The sequence below is a fragment of the Moschus berezovskii genome, chromosome 5 (assembly GCF_049115385.1).
Source record: "Moschus berezovskii isolate FMDL1 chromosome 5, NW_MosBer_1.0, whole genome shotgun sequence".
Lineage (NCBI taxonomy): Eukaryota > Metazoa > Chordata > Mammalia > Artiodactyla > Moschidae > Moschus > Moschus berezovskii.
Genome location: NC_142464.1, coordinates 50,522,149 through 50,539,934, shown reverse-complemented (window position 1 = coordinate 50,539,934; position 17,786 = coordinate 50,522,149). Strand labels below are relative to the sequence as shown.

General features: G+C 40.6%; 1 protein-coding gene across 1 annotated transcript in view; it reads right to left on the bottom strand.

Moving 5' to 3' along the window:
• Nucleotides 1-17,786, bottom strand: part of LOC129561981 (cytosolic beta-glucosidase) — a 127,259-nt gene that overhangs the window by 67,848 nt on the left and 41,625 nt on the right. Inside the window, exon 2 of the mRNA XM_055434896.2 lies at nucleotides 11,190-11,417. Within this exon, the coding sequence (XP_055290871.2) occupies nucleotides 11,190-11,417 (228 nt within the window). The remainder of the gene's footprint in view (nucleotides 1-11,189; nucleotides 11,418-17,786) is intronic.

Sequence of the window (17,786 nt, the reverse complement as noted above, 5' to 3'; positions counted from 1 at the left end):
GACTCTGTGTGACCCCATAGACGGAAGCCCACCAGGCTCCCCTGTCCCTGAGATTCTCCAGGCAAGAACACTGGAGTGGGTTGCCATTTCCTTCTGCAATGCGTGAAAGTGGAAAGTGAAAAGTAAAAGTGAAGTCGCTCAGTTGTGTCCGACCCTTAGCGACCCCACGGACTGCAGCCTACCAGGCTCCTCCATCCATGGGATTTTCTAGGCAAGAGTACTGGAGTGGCTTGCCATTGCCTTCTCCGTGGAGAAGGCTACCTACTCCCATATACTTGCCTGGAGAATACCAATGGACAGAGGAGCCTGTTGGGCTACAGTCCATGGGGTCACAAAGAGTCACACACGACTGAGCAACTAATGCTTTCACACTTACACTTCAAGTAAATACTTAAAACAATAAAAAAAAATTTAATTAAAAAAAATAAGAGTTTGGAAAGAAACTAAGCAAAGAGGAGAGAAGCATTCCTGTTTTGAGAGATGATTTCCTGAATAATAATTGTAAATTCATATGCAGAACTTATGTTGCATTAAAAGTTTGCATAGAAGCAGGGTCCCTGTATCTCTTTTTAAAGGTATTATCTTCCAATTTTAAATAATAATTGAGACTTTTGTGCACATTTCATTTATTCAATCATTAATTTGTTCATTCCTCAAATACATTTAGAGAGACACTACTATATGCATGATTACAAACATCATAAACACTCTCCTTGTACTAAGAAAACTTTAACTGTAATAGTAATCAGGCATGCTTAGTTGCTCAGTGGTGCCCGACTCTTTACGACTCTTTGGACTGTAGCCTGCCAAGGCTCCTCTCTCCGTGGGATTTCCCAGGCAAGAATACTGGAGTACGTTGCCATTTGCTCCTCCAGGGATCTTCCCAACCCAGGGATAAAACCTGCATCTCCTGTGCTTCCTGCATTGCAGGCAGATTCTTTACTCACTGAGCCATAGGGGAAGCCCCTTAAATGTTAGTAGGGACTACAAATAAATTCATAAATAATTATCATACAGTATTATTATTAAAGGTAAGTTCCCATCCCAAACTGAGGGCATATGAAAATCTACTCTGAAAGCAGAGTAGCAGCATGGTTTCAAAAGTGAACCATGATGACAGGCTACATAAGTTCTATCCCACAACCTTCACCTACTAGTTCAGAGACCTCGAGAGTTACTTTATCTCTCTGAGTTATCTTTTCTTGTCTGTAAAGTGTAGGCAATAATAGAAACCTATTTCCATAACTGTTCTGAGAATTTAATGAGTTGATAAATTGAACATGTTTAGAACAGTTCTTGGCACAGTTAACTATGATTCTAATAATGATTATTATTGTTATTGTTGTCATGAGTGACATCTAAACTGATCCTTAAAAGATGGATACCAATGACCCACATAAGGCAAGGAGGAGAGATCCAGGAAGAGAAAAAAGGGAAACAAATGTGCAAAAGGCCAAAAGAAGAACGGAAATAAACAAAGACCTCCCAAATGTGAACAGTCTGCTTATTTCAAGTTTGCAGCAAGCAGCCAGCCATTATCACTAGTGTTTGGCAGATACTCAAAGGCTATCAGGGAAGCAGGAAAGTTTCACAATAAAAACAATGAGGGGAGGATCCAGGTACCTTCTGATTGAAAGTTGTTGGCACAGGTAGGCTGGAAGTGGGCTAACTGAAACCAGGGCATCTTGGGTAATTGGGTTGGGGAGCAAATTTGCCTTTTTCTGATTGGTCCTAAGTTCAAAAAAGAGGACAGAGGAGCAAAATCAAAGAAGGGGTAGTTGTTGACCATATTCTGACTTTTCTGGGTCAACTGCTACAGAAATTGTAGTCTGGCTGCCTGGACTTTTTATGAGGATCAGAGTTTTACCATCATATATGTTATGGACACTATTTGTAAATTCATTCTCTTAGAACAACATGGCTCTTTCTGGTAACTGAATGCTCACAATAAGGAGAATGTATAGCTCAGCAGAAGCGGAGTAGGAATAGTGAGAGGTAAGCAGCATAAGCAGAAGCCAAATTATGAAAGGTCATGGGTTATCTGTCTGTCTGTAAGAATGGGTAATTTTTAACAACAGCTCACTTATTTTGCAAGCATGAACATCATGTGGGTCATGCATAGCAACTCCATACTTGGAAGCCCCTTTTGCATGCCATTACTCACTGGTTGGAGAAGGCAATGGCACCCCACTCCAGTACTCTTGCCTGGAAAATCCCATGGACGGAGGAGCCTGGTGGGCTGCAGCCCATGGGGTCGCTAAGAGTCAGACATGACTGAGCAACTTCACTTTCACTTTTCACTTTCATGCATTGGAGAAGGAAATGGCAACCCACTCCAGTGTTCTTGCCTGGAAAATCCCAGGGACGGGGGAGCCTGGTGGGCTGCCGTCTATGGGGTCGCACAGAGTCGGACACGACTGAAGCGACTTAGCAGCAGCAACAGCAGCACTCACTCGGTGGACGTAATAAGTTACACCACCAAGAAGATGTCAAGTTGTAATCCACAGATCATGTGAATAGGTTACTTTACTTCTTATGTTACTTCAAAGGGACTTTGAGATATTATTCTGATTAAGGAGGAGTTGGCAAGATGTTTCTAGATTGTTCTGGTGGACCCACTCTGCCACATGAGTCCTTAGAAGTGAAAAGGATGGCAGAAGAGTGGGTCAAAAAGATTCAACAACAGAAAAAAGAGGCACAAGAGGTGGCAGCATGAGAGGGTTTCAACCAACTATTGCTGGTTTTGAAGATGGAAGAAGGGAGCCAGCAGCTGAGGAATGCATGTGGCCTATAGAGGCTGAAAATGGTCCTCAGCTCACAGTCATCAAAGAAAAGGAGACTCCAGTCCTACAACCACAAGAAACTGAATTCTGCTAACAACCTGAATGAACCAAGAAACAGAGTCTCCCTTCAGTTCAGTTCAGTTCAGTCGCTCAGTCATGTCTGACTCTTTGCGACCCCATGAATCACAGCACACCAGGCTTCCCTGTACATCACCAATTCCCGGAGTTCACTCAAACTCATGTCCATCGAGTCGGTGATGCCATCCAGCCATCTCATTCTCTGTCGTCCCCTTCTCCTCCCGCCCTCAATCCTTCCCAGCATCAGAATCTTTTCCAGTGAGTCAACTCGTCGCATGAGGTGGCCAAAGTATTGGAGTTTCAGCTTTAGCATCAGTCCTTCCAATGAACACCCAGGACTGATCTCCTTTAGAATGGACTGGTTGGACCTCCTTGCAGTCCAAGGGACTCTCAAGAGTCTTCTCCAGCACCACAGTTCAAAAGCATCAATTCTTCGGCAATCAGCTTTCTTCACAGTCCAACTCTCACATCCATACATGACCACTGGAAAAAACATAGCCTTACTAGACGGACCTTGGTTGGCAAAATAATGTCTCTGCTTTTTAATATACTATCAAGGTTGGTCATAACTTTCCTTCCAAGGAGTAAACGTCTTTTAATTTCATGACTGCAATCACCATCCGCAGTGATTTGTAAAAGAAATGCAGCCCTGTAAGCACAGAGGTTTTTATTCTGGAGATACCTGTGTCAGACTTCTAACCCACATAATTCTAAGGTAGTAAATTTGTGTGATTTTAAGCAAGTAAACTGGTAATAATTTGTTGTAGCAGCCATGGAGTACTAATACACTCACCAAAGTTTATAAAACTTTCCTCTCTCTATAAAAGATCATCCCACCATTCCATCTCTGGGCCTCTGTAAGCCCATATTTCCTCCTTTATAAAATGGAATGCCCAAAGATCTGTATGATGGAATCATCTTGATATTGGACTGTGTTAAGGTTTTCATAGTCAATGCCTTCCACTGGCTTTGAATATAAAAATAATATCAGCTTTCGTGTTTTGTATTCATACTACATGTACATGATGTCACACATTTTGTTTAATCCATCCACTAAGTCCAAGAGGTAGGCATTTTTAGTTTCAATAAACATATGAAAAAACTGAGATTCAGAAAGTGAGTTCCAGACTTCAAATGACAGTGTTTTCAGATAGCAAAGCCAACATTTAAAGCCAATCTGTCTCACTATAAAGACTGAGCTGTTCCCACTGTGACATTCCCCTTCTTACACTAATGTTTCAGAATCAAAATCAGGGGGATACTGTTTTCCTAGCTTTAATAATCACCTACTTTGGATCTGATTCATAATATCATGGTTTTTCTTATGTCTTGGGGAATCAATGATTTATAAGCATCATTTAATATGATGCAATCATTAATGATGGCAATCAATGTAATTCAAACAACATGATGATGTGCAATTGAATTGAAGATTTAAAAAATTTAAGTAAAACTTTTTCTAACTCATCAACATGGCAGAGCAACAAAGCATTGCATACTTAGTATTTATCATTCCAGAACTTGACTGCAGGTTTCTTCAGTTTATTCAGCACTCCAGTGAATCCTTTCCATGATGCAATGGAGTGAGGCACTGAAGAGCAGAGCTCCAGAGTCAGACAATTCAGACAAGGGATCGTGGACAAATTACATGACTGCCTCTCTACACCCACATTTCCTCATCTCTAAAAGAGGAATAGTAATAGCGCCACCTCAGGAGTGTTCAAGCACTGAGAACAAACAGTCAGAGAGTTCTCTAGCTTTACCAAACTCATACAATTCAGGGTAACTCATTCTATCCATAAATACATATTTTTGTTTCTTTTTTATTTCTTGGTCGCATGGCATGTAGGTTCTTAGTTCCCAAACCAGGGATTGAACCCTCTGCATTGAAAGTGGAAGTCTTAACCACTGGACTGCCAGGGAGGTCCCCATAAATATGTATTTTTAAATGATCATCAGTTACCAACCTAGGGAGCCTAAAACCCCAAGAAGTCATATGGACTCTGTTCTACATCTTGATATTTAGGGCAGGGTTACTGTAAGTATTAAAACTTTCATAGCCTTCTTTCACAGTTACTATCATCACCTTTGTTTTAATTAAACTTTTTCCTTCTTATTTGATCTTTGAAAATAAGAAGCATGTTTAAGTCAGAGGTCTTTTGGAAATAGGGAAAAGAACCCCAATCAGATTAACTCAAATGTAAAGGTGGCATTAGAGGCAGGAGGCTGACTGGTAGGGAATGCAGTGAGCATTATTTGAAATGACAGAGAGATATCAGATGCCAAATGACAGGAAATAATCACAACTGAAACTTAAAGCTGGGAGCTGAGAAAATCTTAACCTCTCACAAAAGACTGATGTCTCCTACCCTAACTTCCCTCAACACATCTAGTCCACTCCTCTCCTGCTCAGAAAGCCAGTTTCCTCTATGCAGCCAATTTGTTACGGTCTCAGAATGGGCATCCTATCTGCCAAGACTATCTCACAACCCTAGTGCCAACCACCTACCAAATCAGGCTTCTACTCCTCCTCAATTCCAAACATCCCTGAGACAGGGAGGCAGTTGAACAGGATTATCTTTTCTAATGAAGTTACAAAATTTATATGTCACAGGGAAATAAGCTTTTCCCCCGTCCAGTCAGCTGTGGCCAAGAGCGGAGCAGGGTTATATACAACAAAGAAATGGGAAAATTCCCTTAAAAGAGCATGCGGCTGAAACTTTCAAAGATAATGTCTCAGTTCATAAAATAACTATACTGGAATTCTTCTAGTCAAACTGTAGATGTCTTAACGAAGAATGAACTTTGACCTAGTGCCTACCTGTGTCAAAATATAATTCTCTAGGTTCACTCCTCATTAGACCCAACCACCAATTTCTGTTGGCATACTCCCTGTGTTAGTTTACTATTGCTGCTGTAACAAATTTCTACAAACTTAGTGGCTTAAACCAACACCCAGTTACTATCTTACAGTTCTAGACATCAGATGTCCAAAATGGTTCTCACTGAGCTAACATCAAGATGTCAGCAGAGCTTCATTCCTTCTGGGAGTTCCCAAAGAGAATCCATTGCCTTGCCTTTTCCAGCTTCTAGAGGCTCATGACCCCTTCCTCCATCATCAGAGCCAGCACTGAAGCTCCTTGTCTCCTGTCTGACCTCTGCCTCAGCTCTTACACCTGCTCTCTCTGACTGTGATCCTCTTACTTACCTTTTTTAAGGATCTGGGTGTCACACCTATCCAGATAAACCAGGATAATCTCCCTATCTAAAGATCTTTAACTTAAGCACATCTACAAAGTCCCTTCTATCATGTAAGGTAATATATTCAGTTTCTAAGAATGAAGACGCGGACATCTTTGACAGGGCATTATTCCGTCTGCCACGCTGCCCAGTATAGAGTAGGAGATTAACTAGTGCTCCTTTAGTTTACTTAACTACCATTCCTCTAAGTGTGCTAAGATTTTAAATCTTAAAGTGTGAAAGAAATTCTGCATAACCATTCCTTTTCCTTTTCCCTTTCTATTTCCAATAATTGGGTCTTTTGCTAATCACTTGAAACTTACATTTGTGGCAGATATGAAAATGCACTTGAACAGTTGAGAAATACAGAAATATGTGATTTCAGTTGCCAGCTCAATCTCTTCTTGTTAAGTCTCAAAAACTTGACATTTGAAAGAGAAAAGCTGTGTAATAATTCCACTTTGTAAAATATTCTTCCAGTTTGGGTCATGGGATTTTATTTACACGTTTCCAAATGTCCTCTCATCAAGCTTTAAAATAGGAAGTCAAATACAAAAACTTGAGTTTCTTGGAAAAGACAGTGACAAGGATTATCTAATTCTTTACATGCTCTTTGAGAAAATGTTTAAACAGAAAAAAGCAAATGATGGCCTTTCTGAGTTAAAACAGTTTCAACTGCTTCAATAGATCACTGCACAAGAATGAGCAACCACTTATTGAAATTCTGCCTACTGGAAGCACCTCCAGTGCCCTCAGGCTCATGGAAAAGTCTGTAATATTAATCAGCTTTGGCTTTACAAAAGCTAGTGCCAAACACAAAAATCTCAGTGCTGAGACAACGTGATCCCCACATGAGAGCTGCACCAGTGAATCCCTCACATTGTCTGGGTGGCCCCAGGGACTCCAATCCCCTTCCACCACCACCCTCTACCTTCTCTGCTGCCCTGTTCTTGAACTTCTACTTGACAGTGAGCTCCATGAAACTCTGTGTATCTGGAGTTGGTGTTAAGTCACTAGACGTGTTGAGGTATTGCCACAGGGCCATAATCCTTTATCTGAAAATCTTGGCAGCCATGTTTTCAGAAGTTGAGAATTTTTAGAAAAGAAACACAGTAAATATTGTATATTAAGTTTAACACCCCCAATGGGGGTGGGTCAGTATCCCTTAATATTTCTGCAGTAAAACAGATAAATATTCCAAGCAAAATGAACTGAGATGGTATTAAAACTTTGCCATCAACTCAGGTCAGCTTTTGCTGCCTACTTTTTTTAGAATTAAACTTAGTAAAAAAGGATTCAATATTTAGAACCTTTTGGATTTTAGAATTTCAGATAAAGAATTATAGTCCTACATTACAAGGTGGTGGGGTTTTTTGTTGCTGTTGTTTACCACCCAAATGGAAACTTAGTAAAAACTCCAAACTCCTAGAATCATAGGCTAGAACAGTGGCATGAGTTTTAGAAATGTAATGCTTCCACCTCATGTTACTATCAGGGAAATTGTAGCACAAAGCATGTGTGTGTGTGTGTGTGTTAGTCGCTCAATTGTATCTGGCTGTTTGCGACCCCATGGACTGTAGCCTTCCATGGTCCTCTGCCCATGGGATTCTCCAGGCAAGAATACTAGAGTGGGTTGCCATTCCCTTCTCCAGGTGATCTTCCCGACTGAGGGATTGAACCCATGACTCCTACATTGCAGGCAGATTCTTTACCATCTCAGCCAACAGGGAAGCCCAGCACAAAGCATACAAGTGGTTTCATGATGTTGTAAATGTCTCTGGAACCTTACATTTTTGACATGAGACAGAACTAGGTTGACTCAGCTCTAACTAAATTTATTGTCTTGGCAAATTTATGCCCAGCCTTACACCCCAGATTACCATGATTCCCTCTGTTTAGGGAAAGCCCTCCTCACTCACAGGACTGTCAGGAGCATTGACTCAGCAAAAGCAGGTGCAGTGCTTGGCACAGGTGCTGCACATACTATATACTCAATAAAAGTCAACCACTACAATGGCAACCCACTCCAGTACTCTTGCCTGGAGAATTCCAAGGACAGAGGAGCCTGGTGGGCTACAGGCCATGGGATCACAAAGAGTTGGACACGACTGTACAACTAACTACCTACCCTTAGAGTGATCTTTATGATGGTTATTGATCTAATTCAGTTAAGTGTTTACTGAATTCCTCCCTGCAGGGCACTGTACTAGGTCACAGGGGTAAACAAGGCAGACATATCTGTCCATGACCCTGTAAACAATTTCAGGGATTCTCTCATATTTCTGTTAAGAGTATGGAGCACTGTCCCTGACACAAAGTAGACACTTAATACATGTTTGCTGGGATGAATTAAACACAAAGTGTTCACAATCAAGCAGGGGATTTAATAATGCCAAGAGTGAAGAATGTAAGAAATATTTTAAGAGTTTTTCAAAGCACTATGAGAATTTAAAGAAAAAAAAATTTTTTTTTGTCCTGAAATAGGGACTCTAAAGAAGAGAACACATTTGTGCTAGACCTTGTGCTGTGTGCCGTGCTTAGTTGTTTAGTTGTGTCCGACTCTTTGCAGCTTCATGGACTGTAGCCCACCAGGCTCCTCTGTCCATGGGGATTCTCCAGGCAAGAATATTGGAGTGTGTTACCATGCTCTCCTCCGGGGATCTTCCCAACCCAGGGATCGAACCCAGGTCTCCTACGCTGCAGGCAGATTCTTTACCATCTGAACCACCAGTGCTAGACCTTAAAAGTATACAAAACATTTCACAGGTATAATTGGGAATTTTTTTAAAAAGCCATTCCAGGCAGGAGGATGAACTTAAAAGTTTTTCTTCAGAAGTAGAAAATTACATAGTATGTTTAATAAGTAGTGGGTTATGTGCTTAGGGCATTGTGTGGAGGAATTGCATAGCCCACATGTATGGGGGAATTTCAGCCTGGAATGCCTCAGAGGTGAGTCAAGACTAAGTCAAGTAAAGCCTGAAATGATATATGAAGGAGTTTAGATGACTAAAAAAATTTTATGCTGCTTTGTTTTAGCAGGAGATGATGCAAGCCAGCATGTCTTGGGCCAAGATTTCGGAAAATTGCTGTGGTGGCATTTTGCACGAAGGATTAAAGGACAAAGAAAGAGAGTGAGAGTAGGTATATCCGTCAAGGGCATATCAAAAAGCCCTTGATGAGGGTGATAAACATCTAAACCAGGGCAGAGAGAGAGAAGATGACTGGAGCGGGAAGGGGGAAGAAGTTAAAGAGGCATAAGAAGAATGGATTAGATTTGGCAACTAGTTAGATGCAAGAAGAAAAGAGAAGACTCAAAGATTACTCTTAGCTTTTAATCCTTGAAGGTTATGAGGGTGCCAAAGAAAAGAGAGGGTATAGATGATGGATTAGGACGGTGGAAAATTACAAGTTAATTTCTCAACTGAGCAACAAATTACCTCCTGTTCAAAGTCAAAAAATAAAACTGGCCACTGATGCCAAGAAAGGAGACCTTTAACCAAGAGCAGTTAAAAACAGGGCCTAATGTCTTTAGAATGAAGTCATGGGCCTGCTAAACTTGTATTTTCCTTATCTGAGGGAAGCTACTTGAAAGCCACGGTATGGTGCATCCATAAACTCTGCTTCCATTTCACAATGCAGAGGTTCCTCCACCTCTACACTGAAAACTAGTGCTCAAGTCCACCTAGGAGCTGTTATCAGAGATTGTTCTCACTACATTTGTTGCTGTCATTGTATACAGGAAAGCAGATAACTTAATCAAGGAGAACCTCTCAGTTTCAATGTGTCTCTTTGAAGTGCAGGTGTGGTGAGGCAACCTTGCAGTTGTGAGATGCTGAGAGAACATGCCTCCCAAATCCTGCACATTAAGCACCGCCTTGCCTCACCCCATCCCAACCCTAGGAGTCACGGGAAATCTTATCCAGAGCAAAGGAGCAATAAAAGTTCTTTATGAAGAAGTCATTACATTGTCATGCAGGGGTTACAAAATTTTTTCTATAAAGGCCCATGTGGTTAACATTTCAGGCTTTGCAGGCTGTACAGTCATTGCCCCAACTATTCAATGCTACCATAGTAGTGGGAAAGCAACCACAGACTACACGTAATGAAGGGGTACAGTTGTACTACAAATAAAACTTTATTTATAAAAATAGGGATCAGGGCAAGTTTGAGTCTCAGGTCATAGTTCGCCAACTTCCGTTGTGTGGAAGGAGCTAGCCAAACCTTAGGCTTAAATTCCAGATCCACCCGAAAATACAAATTTACAAAATATCTGGATTTGAACATGCACCTCTGGAAAATGTGGTACTTATAGCTTCCTCGTTGATTTGTGGGGTGTAGAGAAAATGTATGCAAAATGCTTCATAAATAATAGGCTTTGAAATAGAGCAACAGTCTTTTTCATTACAAGGCATAAGATGAGTAAGAACTAACACTTATTGAATGCTTTTATGCTATATCAACTACTGTGTAAAGCACTTTAAAAGACTGTTTCATTTACTCTTCCAACATCACTTGGAAGTAGGAGCTATTACAGTATCCCTTTCTCCTCATGGGGAAACTGAGGCACTAAGCGAGGTCCACAAGATTCTCACAAAGATAGTAAGTTAAATCTGTGGCACGTAATCCAAAGTGAAGAGATTCCAGGGCCTCTGGGGCCAACCTCTGTGCTAGCTAATTAACTCCACTAATTCAGCGCCAGTTGAAATGCTCAGAATCTTCTCAAGTTCTACAGGGCTTTTCATGACTTATCACAGCATAACACAACTGAAAATAGATTATACACAACCTTTGGAAATTCACCTTCAGGTCAATACTCAAGTAACATTTTACATAAATAAAACACTTATTCCAACCCACTTCCTGCCCATCTATTTCCACCCCTCCCAACAAAGATCTCCAGTTGAGGGAAACCAGAATAATACTGGAAAAGTTAATGGAAACCCATTTCAAAAAATTTATCCTATAATCACTCTAAAAACTTGCAATCTCAAAGCTACGCTGCAGAATAGCATCCTGGATTAATTATGCCAGACTGCAGCAATAACCTTGAATTAAAGCTGCAACCTTCTATTTTTAAGAAACACTTGCCTTTCTGGTTGATGAAACCTGTCGTCCCATCAGGTAACAGACGTGACCAGGAAAGAGAGAAGCGGTAATGAGTCAATCCAAGCTGTTTGATACATTTCAAATCTTCCTCCCACAGAGTGTAGCTGCCACAAGCTACATCACCAGTCTGGTTCTTGAAAACTCTCTCTCCTCCCTGATGGGTGAATGTGTCCCAGACACAAGGGCCTTTTCCATCTGCATCCCAGCCTCCTGAGAAAAAGAAGAAAATGAAACCGTTACACTCTTGACATCAAGAGGCATATGTGGAATGTAAATATTTGTCACCAAAAGAATATCCCTCATTAACTCAATGTACCATATTGATAACTTTAAAATATGCTTTTAAAATAACATGCATGAGCAGGTTATGTGTTCAGCTGTCCTTGATCCCTGAAGCTGACTGGTGGCAAATGAAAAATTATTGCATAATGCCACAGCATAGCAGGCTTTCACGGTTCATTATCTGAAGATCTCCCAGCTGGTAGACAGAGGCAGGGCTCAGCTTATGAGTGTCTGAGTTGAAAACATCTCCTCCTTGTGAACATTTCTCCTGGCCCTGACAGACACACCTTGTCCTTATCGTGCGTAAAGCAGTCTCGGGACTCTATCTTTGACCCTTGACACCTGAACCCTATCTTCCAGTCATCTAACCATGGAGCCTGAGATGGTCCAGTCAGCTATTGCGGTGGCAGGGTGTTAGTTCCTGCCACTGTTGAGATGATAAAAGTATCCCACATTCATTCACACCTCCCTTAATTCAACACATGCTCTGTATCAGGCTCCAAGGTAAGCTTAGTGGATACCAGGGTGAACTCTGCTGCAATTCTTGTCCTTGTCAATTAGATGAAAACATAAAACAGCCATGTAATGGTTCCTGCAAGAAAGCCAGGGAGAGGTGTTTATCCAGATGTGGGCAAGAGTCAGAAAATTCTTAGAGAAGACACTCCTAGACTGAAATCTAGAGATGTTGACTCATCAAAGTGAACTGCTAGGAGGTAGGGATGAGAGAAAACAGAAAAAAAAAAAGAGGGGCTAGGATCAGAATAAGCCCAGAGGTAAGAGAGACCATCACACATTAGAGGAACAAAAAGCAAAAATTATATTAGATTTGAAATATCTATTCACACAGAAATTTTGTCTAAAATGGTAGTTAGAATCCATTTTACGGTACGAACGATTAATTTTTTAAAATCTCATGACTCTTTAATTCCACTTCTAAGGGCATACCCTGAAAGTATGCTCATATATTTTCACAAAAAGATTATATGAGATTATTGAGGCAGAGTTTTCTGTCACAGCAAAATCCTGGAAACAACCTAAGTCCTACCAAGAGAACAGATAATTAACTTTAGGTATATTCACAGAGAGGAAACACAAATAAGTTGTTACAGTGAATGAATCAGACCATAGATGACCCTATGCTCTGCTGTGACTGTTTGTGTCCCCGCAAATTCAGAGGTGGAAATCCTAACACCCAATGTGGTGATTTGGGGAGGAGCTTAAGTCAGGAGAGTGGAGCGTTCATGAATGAGATCACTGCTTCTAAAAGGAGACCCCACAGCACGCCCGACCTCCTTCTGCCCCGGGAGGATACAAGAAGCCTGTGATGAGGAAGAGGGTCCTCACCTGGCCAGGCTGGCACCCTAACCCCAACTTACAGCACCCAGAACTGTGAGGAATAAATGTGTGTTGCTTACAAACCCTCTAGTTTTCGGTCTTTTGTTAGAGCAGTCCAAATGGGCTAAGACACCCTCAAAACTATAATGTTAAGCTAAAGAAAAAATCAAGATTTGAAATATATATACAGAATGAATACATGGAGCACAGGAGATTTTTATGGCAGTGAAACTACTAAAATTGTGCATGCCTTTTCCTCTGGGCAGTGGGTCTGTTCCCCTAATCCGATGTTGTTCAAGGGTGGACTATATTCTGTATGATACTATACTAGTGGATACATGACATTATACATTTGTCAAAACCCACACACTGGGAACTTCATTGAATAATAATGTATCAATACTCACCCATCATTTGTAATCAAGGACCCACACTAATGCTAGGTAGGGGAAATTGGGGGAATGGGATACATGAGAATTATGTACTTTGTGCTCAATTTTTCTATAACTCTAAAATTGCTCTAAAATATAAAGGTTATTACTTTTTGAACGATTATATACAGTACTGTATCATGTTTTATGCAAAATATATAAAACCAAAGATGGATTTTCTGAACATATACACATGAGGTAAACACATAACAGCATGCCTGGAGATGATCAGTTCAAGCTGGTGGCTGCCTTTGGGTAGAAAAGGCAGGGAAATGGAAACAAGCAGGAGTCTGAGGGCCCTTTGCATCTCTTACGTTTCACTCCTTAAGCTGGCTAACAGGTATCTAAGAGGCTGTTGATTACATTATTCACAACCATTTTTATATACCTAAATGATGCTAAAGCTGAAACTCCAATACTTTGGCCACCTCATGCGACGAGTTGACTCACTGGAAAAGAGTCTCATGCTGGGAGGGATTGGGGGTGGGAGGAGACGGGGACGACAGAGAGTGAGATGGCTGGATGGCATCACCGACTCTGTGGGCATGAGTTTGAGTGAACTCCGGGTGTTGGTGATGGACAGGGAGGCCTGGCGTGCTGTGATTCATGGGGTCGCAAAGAGTCGGACTCGACTGAGCGACTGAACTGAACTGAACTGAACTGGAAATAGTTCAAAATGACTTGCACGCAGGCTCCGGCGGTGCAGACGCGTGAGACGCCGGCGCAACCGACCACGCACAGAAGCGTGGCCAAGAGGAGCTACCCCATGTCCAAGGTAAGGTACAGCGGCTGCACTTTGCTGGAGCAGCTGTGAAGAGATATTCCACGACCAAGGTAAGAGAAACATTTAGCATTGACCTTCTCATATTTTGTGCACAATTCTGATAGGATTAGACATAGTCTCCAGACCAACAGAAAGACAGCATGGGCTATAATTTACAGGAGAGAACCATGGGGACTCAGGAAGACTACTAAAAGAAGAAGCTCTGACAATAGCGAAAATGACAGCTGATATCAAGGCAGGGTATTAAAGATCTATACAAAGAAATTATGAATATTACAAATTATTATACTTTGGAGCCATATCATATAGAGGCAAAAAGCTTTAAACATCCCAATGGCTCTCAAGTTTTGTCTATATGTGGGGTTTGGAGGGAAAAAGAAAAATAATACTGATATTCAATCTTAGAATGAAATAGGTATGAATACTAAATTACAACTTCAGTCAAGCATGGTATTCATAGTTTGAATAATTGATTTACAATAAATGAAGAAGCTTAATCTCAGAGAGTTTAGGCAGTTGTGTGCTGGTAAATATTAACAATTGGTTGTATATTAAAAAATGTATATACCATTATTTATACATATTTATTACAAATTATATTGGTATAGAGATATATTGGGATAAAGGATGTATAATACACAATTTCCAAATAACAATATGCAATGCTCTTTACTGTATATTCCTTATAGCCAATTGATTCTCATAGAATACTTGTTTAGATTTTTGCCAAACTCTTATATGCAGAGCCAATCTACAATATACAACCTGACAAATGTGAGTTCTCATGTGACTGTTGACTGGTATCTTTCCTTAAATTAACAGGTACAATGAAATGAAAATGATAATATATCAGAATTTCACTTGTTCATCAGTGACATGAGCAATTTTCTTGCTAAACTGGTAATAGTTTTCAAACATTGGAAGGATATTTCCTGGATTTTTTTGTCCTACTCACAATGTAACAGTTACAGGCATACTACACATTCATTTACTCTGCATTATTTCTGTTTTATCTGTCACTGTCTTGAGTCCAGGCAACTACAAAACAATAAATCAAATGCTGACTTGTAGCACTTGCCAATTTCTGTGGTGTCAACAAATACTTGCTGCTGCTGCTGCTGCCAAGTCACTTCAGTCGTGTCTGACTCTGTGTGACCCCACAGACGGAAGCCCACCAGGCTCCCCCGTCCCTGGGATTCTCCAGGCAAGAACACTGGAGTGGGCTGCCACTTCCTTCTCCAATGTGCGAAAGTGAAAAGTGAAAGTGAAGTCGCTCAGTCGTGTCCGACCCCTAGCGACCCCACGGACTGCAGCCCACCAGGCTCCTCCATCCATGGGATTTTCTAGGCAATAATACTGGAGTGGCTTGCCATTGCCTTCTCCGCAACAAATACTTACACATGACCAATTTCAAGCACTCCATAGGATAGTACTAAAGGCAGAGTTGCAAGATGAACAATGGCACATCATTAGACAGTATTTCATCTATACAGGTATAAGTAGCCTCAAGGGCATAGCTAATAATACAATGTGTTAAAATAATTAGGAGATGAGGATTTGAATATTTATTATCTTTGTTTTTAATATAAATTATTTATTTATGTTTATGTAATTGAATCTTTAATACTGGCTATATATTTAAGAATCAGCTCATAAGGGATTTTCCTGGTTGTCCAGTGGTTAAGAATCTACCTTTCAACGAAAGGGACATGGGTTCAATCCTTGGTCAGGAAAATAAGATTCCACATGCTGCAAGGCAACTAAACCTGAGAATTGCAACTGCTTAGCCTGTGTATTCTAGAGGCCCAGAGACACTGGAGAGAAGCCCAAGCACTGAAGTAAAGAACCCATACACTGCAACAAAAGATCCTACATGCCACAACAAAAATCCTATGTGCTGCAGCTAAGACCTCATGCAGCCAAATAAATAGACATTAAAAAAGAATCAGCTTGTAAAATTAATGAAAATTTAACAGTAGGCATTGGTGAGCCAGTACAAGCTGGCCTCACATATCACCAATTAGTGACTTACCCAAGACAACACTTTTCATTAAGTGGCAGAACCAAGATATTGGGACTTCTCTGGTGGCTCAGCAATAAAGAATCCACCTGCAATGCAGGAGCCACAGGAGATGTAGGTTTGATCCCTAGGTTGGGAAGATCCCCTGGAGGAGGGCATGGCAACCCACTCCAGTATTCTTGCCTGGAGAAACCCACAGACAGAGGAGTCTTGCAGGCTACAGTCCACAGGGTCGCAAAGAGCCAGACATGACTGAAGCAGCTTAGCATACAGAGAACCAAGATGCATTTCAGATCTGTCTGATACTGGAGTTCAAGTCCTTCTTCTGGACCGTGCTGCTCTTGGTAATAAAACCTGACTGATGAGTCAACTGACGCCCATGCTATTCAATGTAAGAAGCATTAGAAGTGAATAACTTGACATGCATTTTGGAACACAGTCTTTCTTAAGTGCTTAAAATAAATTTTGACAATTTTAAGAGGTCAGTGTCAGCAGGAAAATATACTTATGTGGAGTAGTTTATTCTAGGTGTATACTAGATGAAGCATGTAAAAGCAATATTGTTCCTATGAGAACCAGAACATGAATCAAAAATTAACCATTATAGTTGAAATTTTTCATAAAAGAAAAGATATATAGTGGCCTTTAAAATATATATATAGTATACTAACAATGAAAAATCAGAAAGAGAAATTAAGGAATTAATTCCATTCACCATGAGTCTGCTGGCAATGCGGGAGACTCAGGTTTGATCCCTGGGTCCAGAAGATCCCCTGGTGGAGGAAATGTCAACCCACTCCAGTACTCTTGCCTGGAAAATTCCATGGACAGAGGAGCCTGGTAGGCTACAGTCCTTGCAGTCACAAAGAGTCGGACATGACTGAGCAACTTCACTTTCTTTCACTTTCCATTCATCATTGCAACAAAAAGAATTAAATATCTAGGAATAAACTTACCTAAGGAGACAAAAGAACTGTACACAGAAAATTATAAGACACTGATGAAAGAAATAAAAGACGGCATAAACAGATGGAGAGATAGTCCATGTTCCTGGATAGGTAGGAAGAACCAATATTGTGAAAATGACTGTACTACCAAACGCAATCTACAGATTCAATGTGATCCCTATCAAATTACCAATGGCATTTTTCACAGAACGAGAACAAAAATTTCACAGTTCATGTGGAAACACAAAAGACCCTGAATAGCTGAAGCAGTCTTGAGAAAGCAGAATGGAGCCGGATGAATCAACATTCCTGACTTCAGAGTATACTATAGTCATCAAGACAGTATGATACTGGCACGAAAACAAAAATATAGACCAATGGAAAAAGATAAAAAGCCCAGAAATAAACCCATTCACCTATGGGCACCTTATTTTTGACAAAGGAGGCAAGAATATACAATGGGGGAAAGATAGCCTCTTCAATAAATGGTGCTGGGAAAATTGGACAACTACATGTAAAAGAATGAAATTAGAACACTTCCTGACATCATACACAAAGATAAACTCAAAACGGATTAAAGACCTAAATGTAAGACCAGAAACTATAAAATTCTTAAGAGGAAAACATATGCAGAACTCTCGATAACATAAATCAAAGCAAGATCCTCTATGACCCACCTCCTAGAGTAACGGAAATAAAAACAGAAATAGACAAGTGGGACCTGATTAAACTTAAAACCTTTTGCACAGCAAAGGAAACTATAAGCAAGGTGAAAAGACA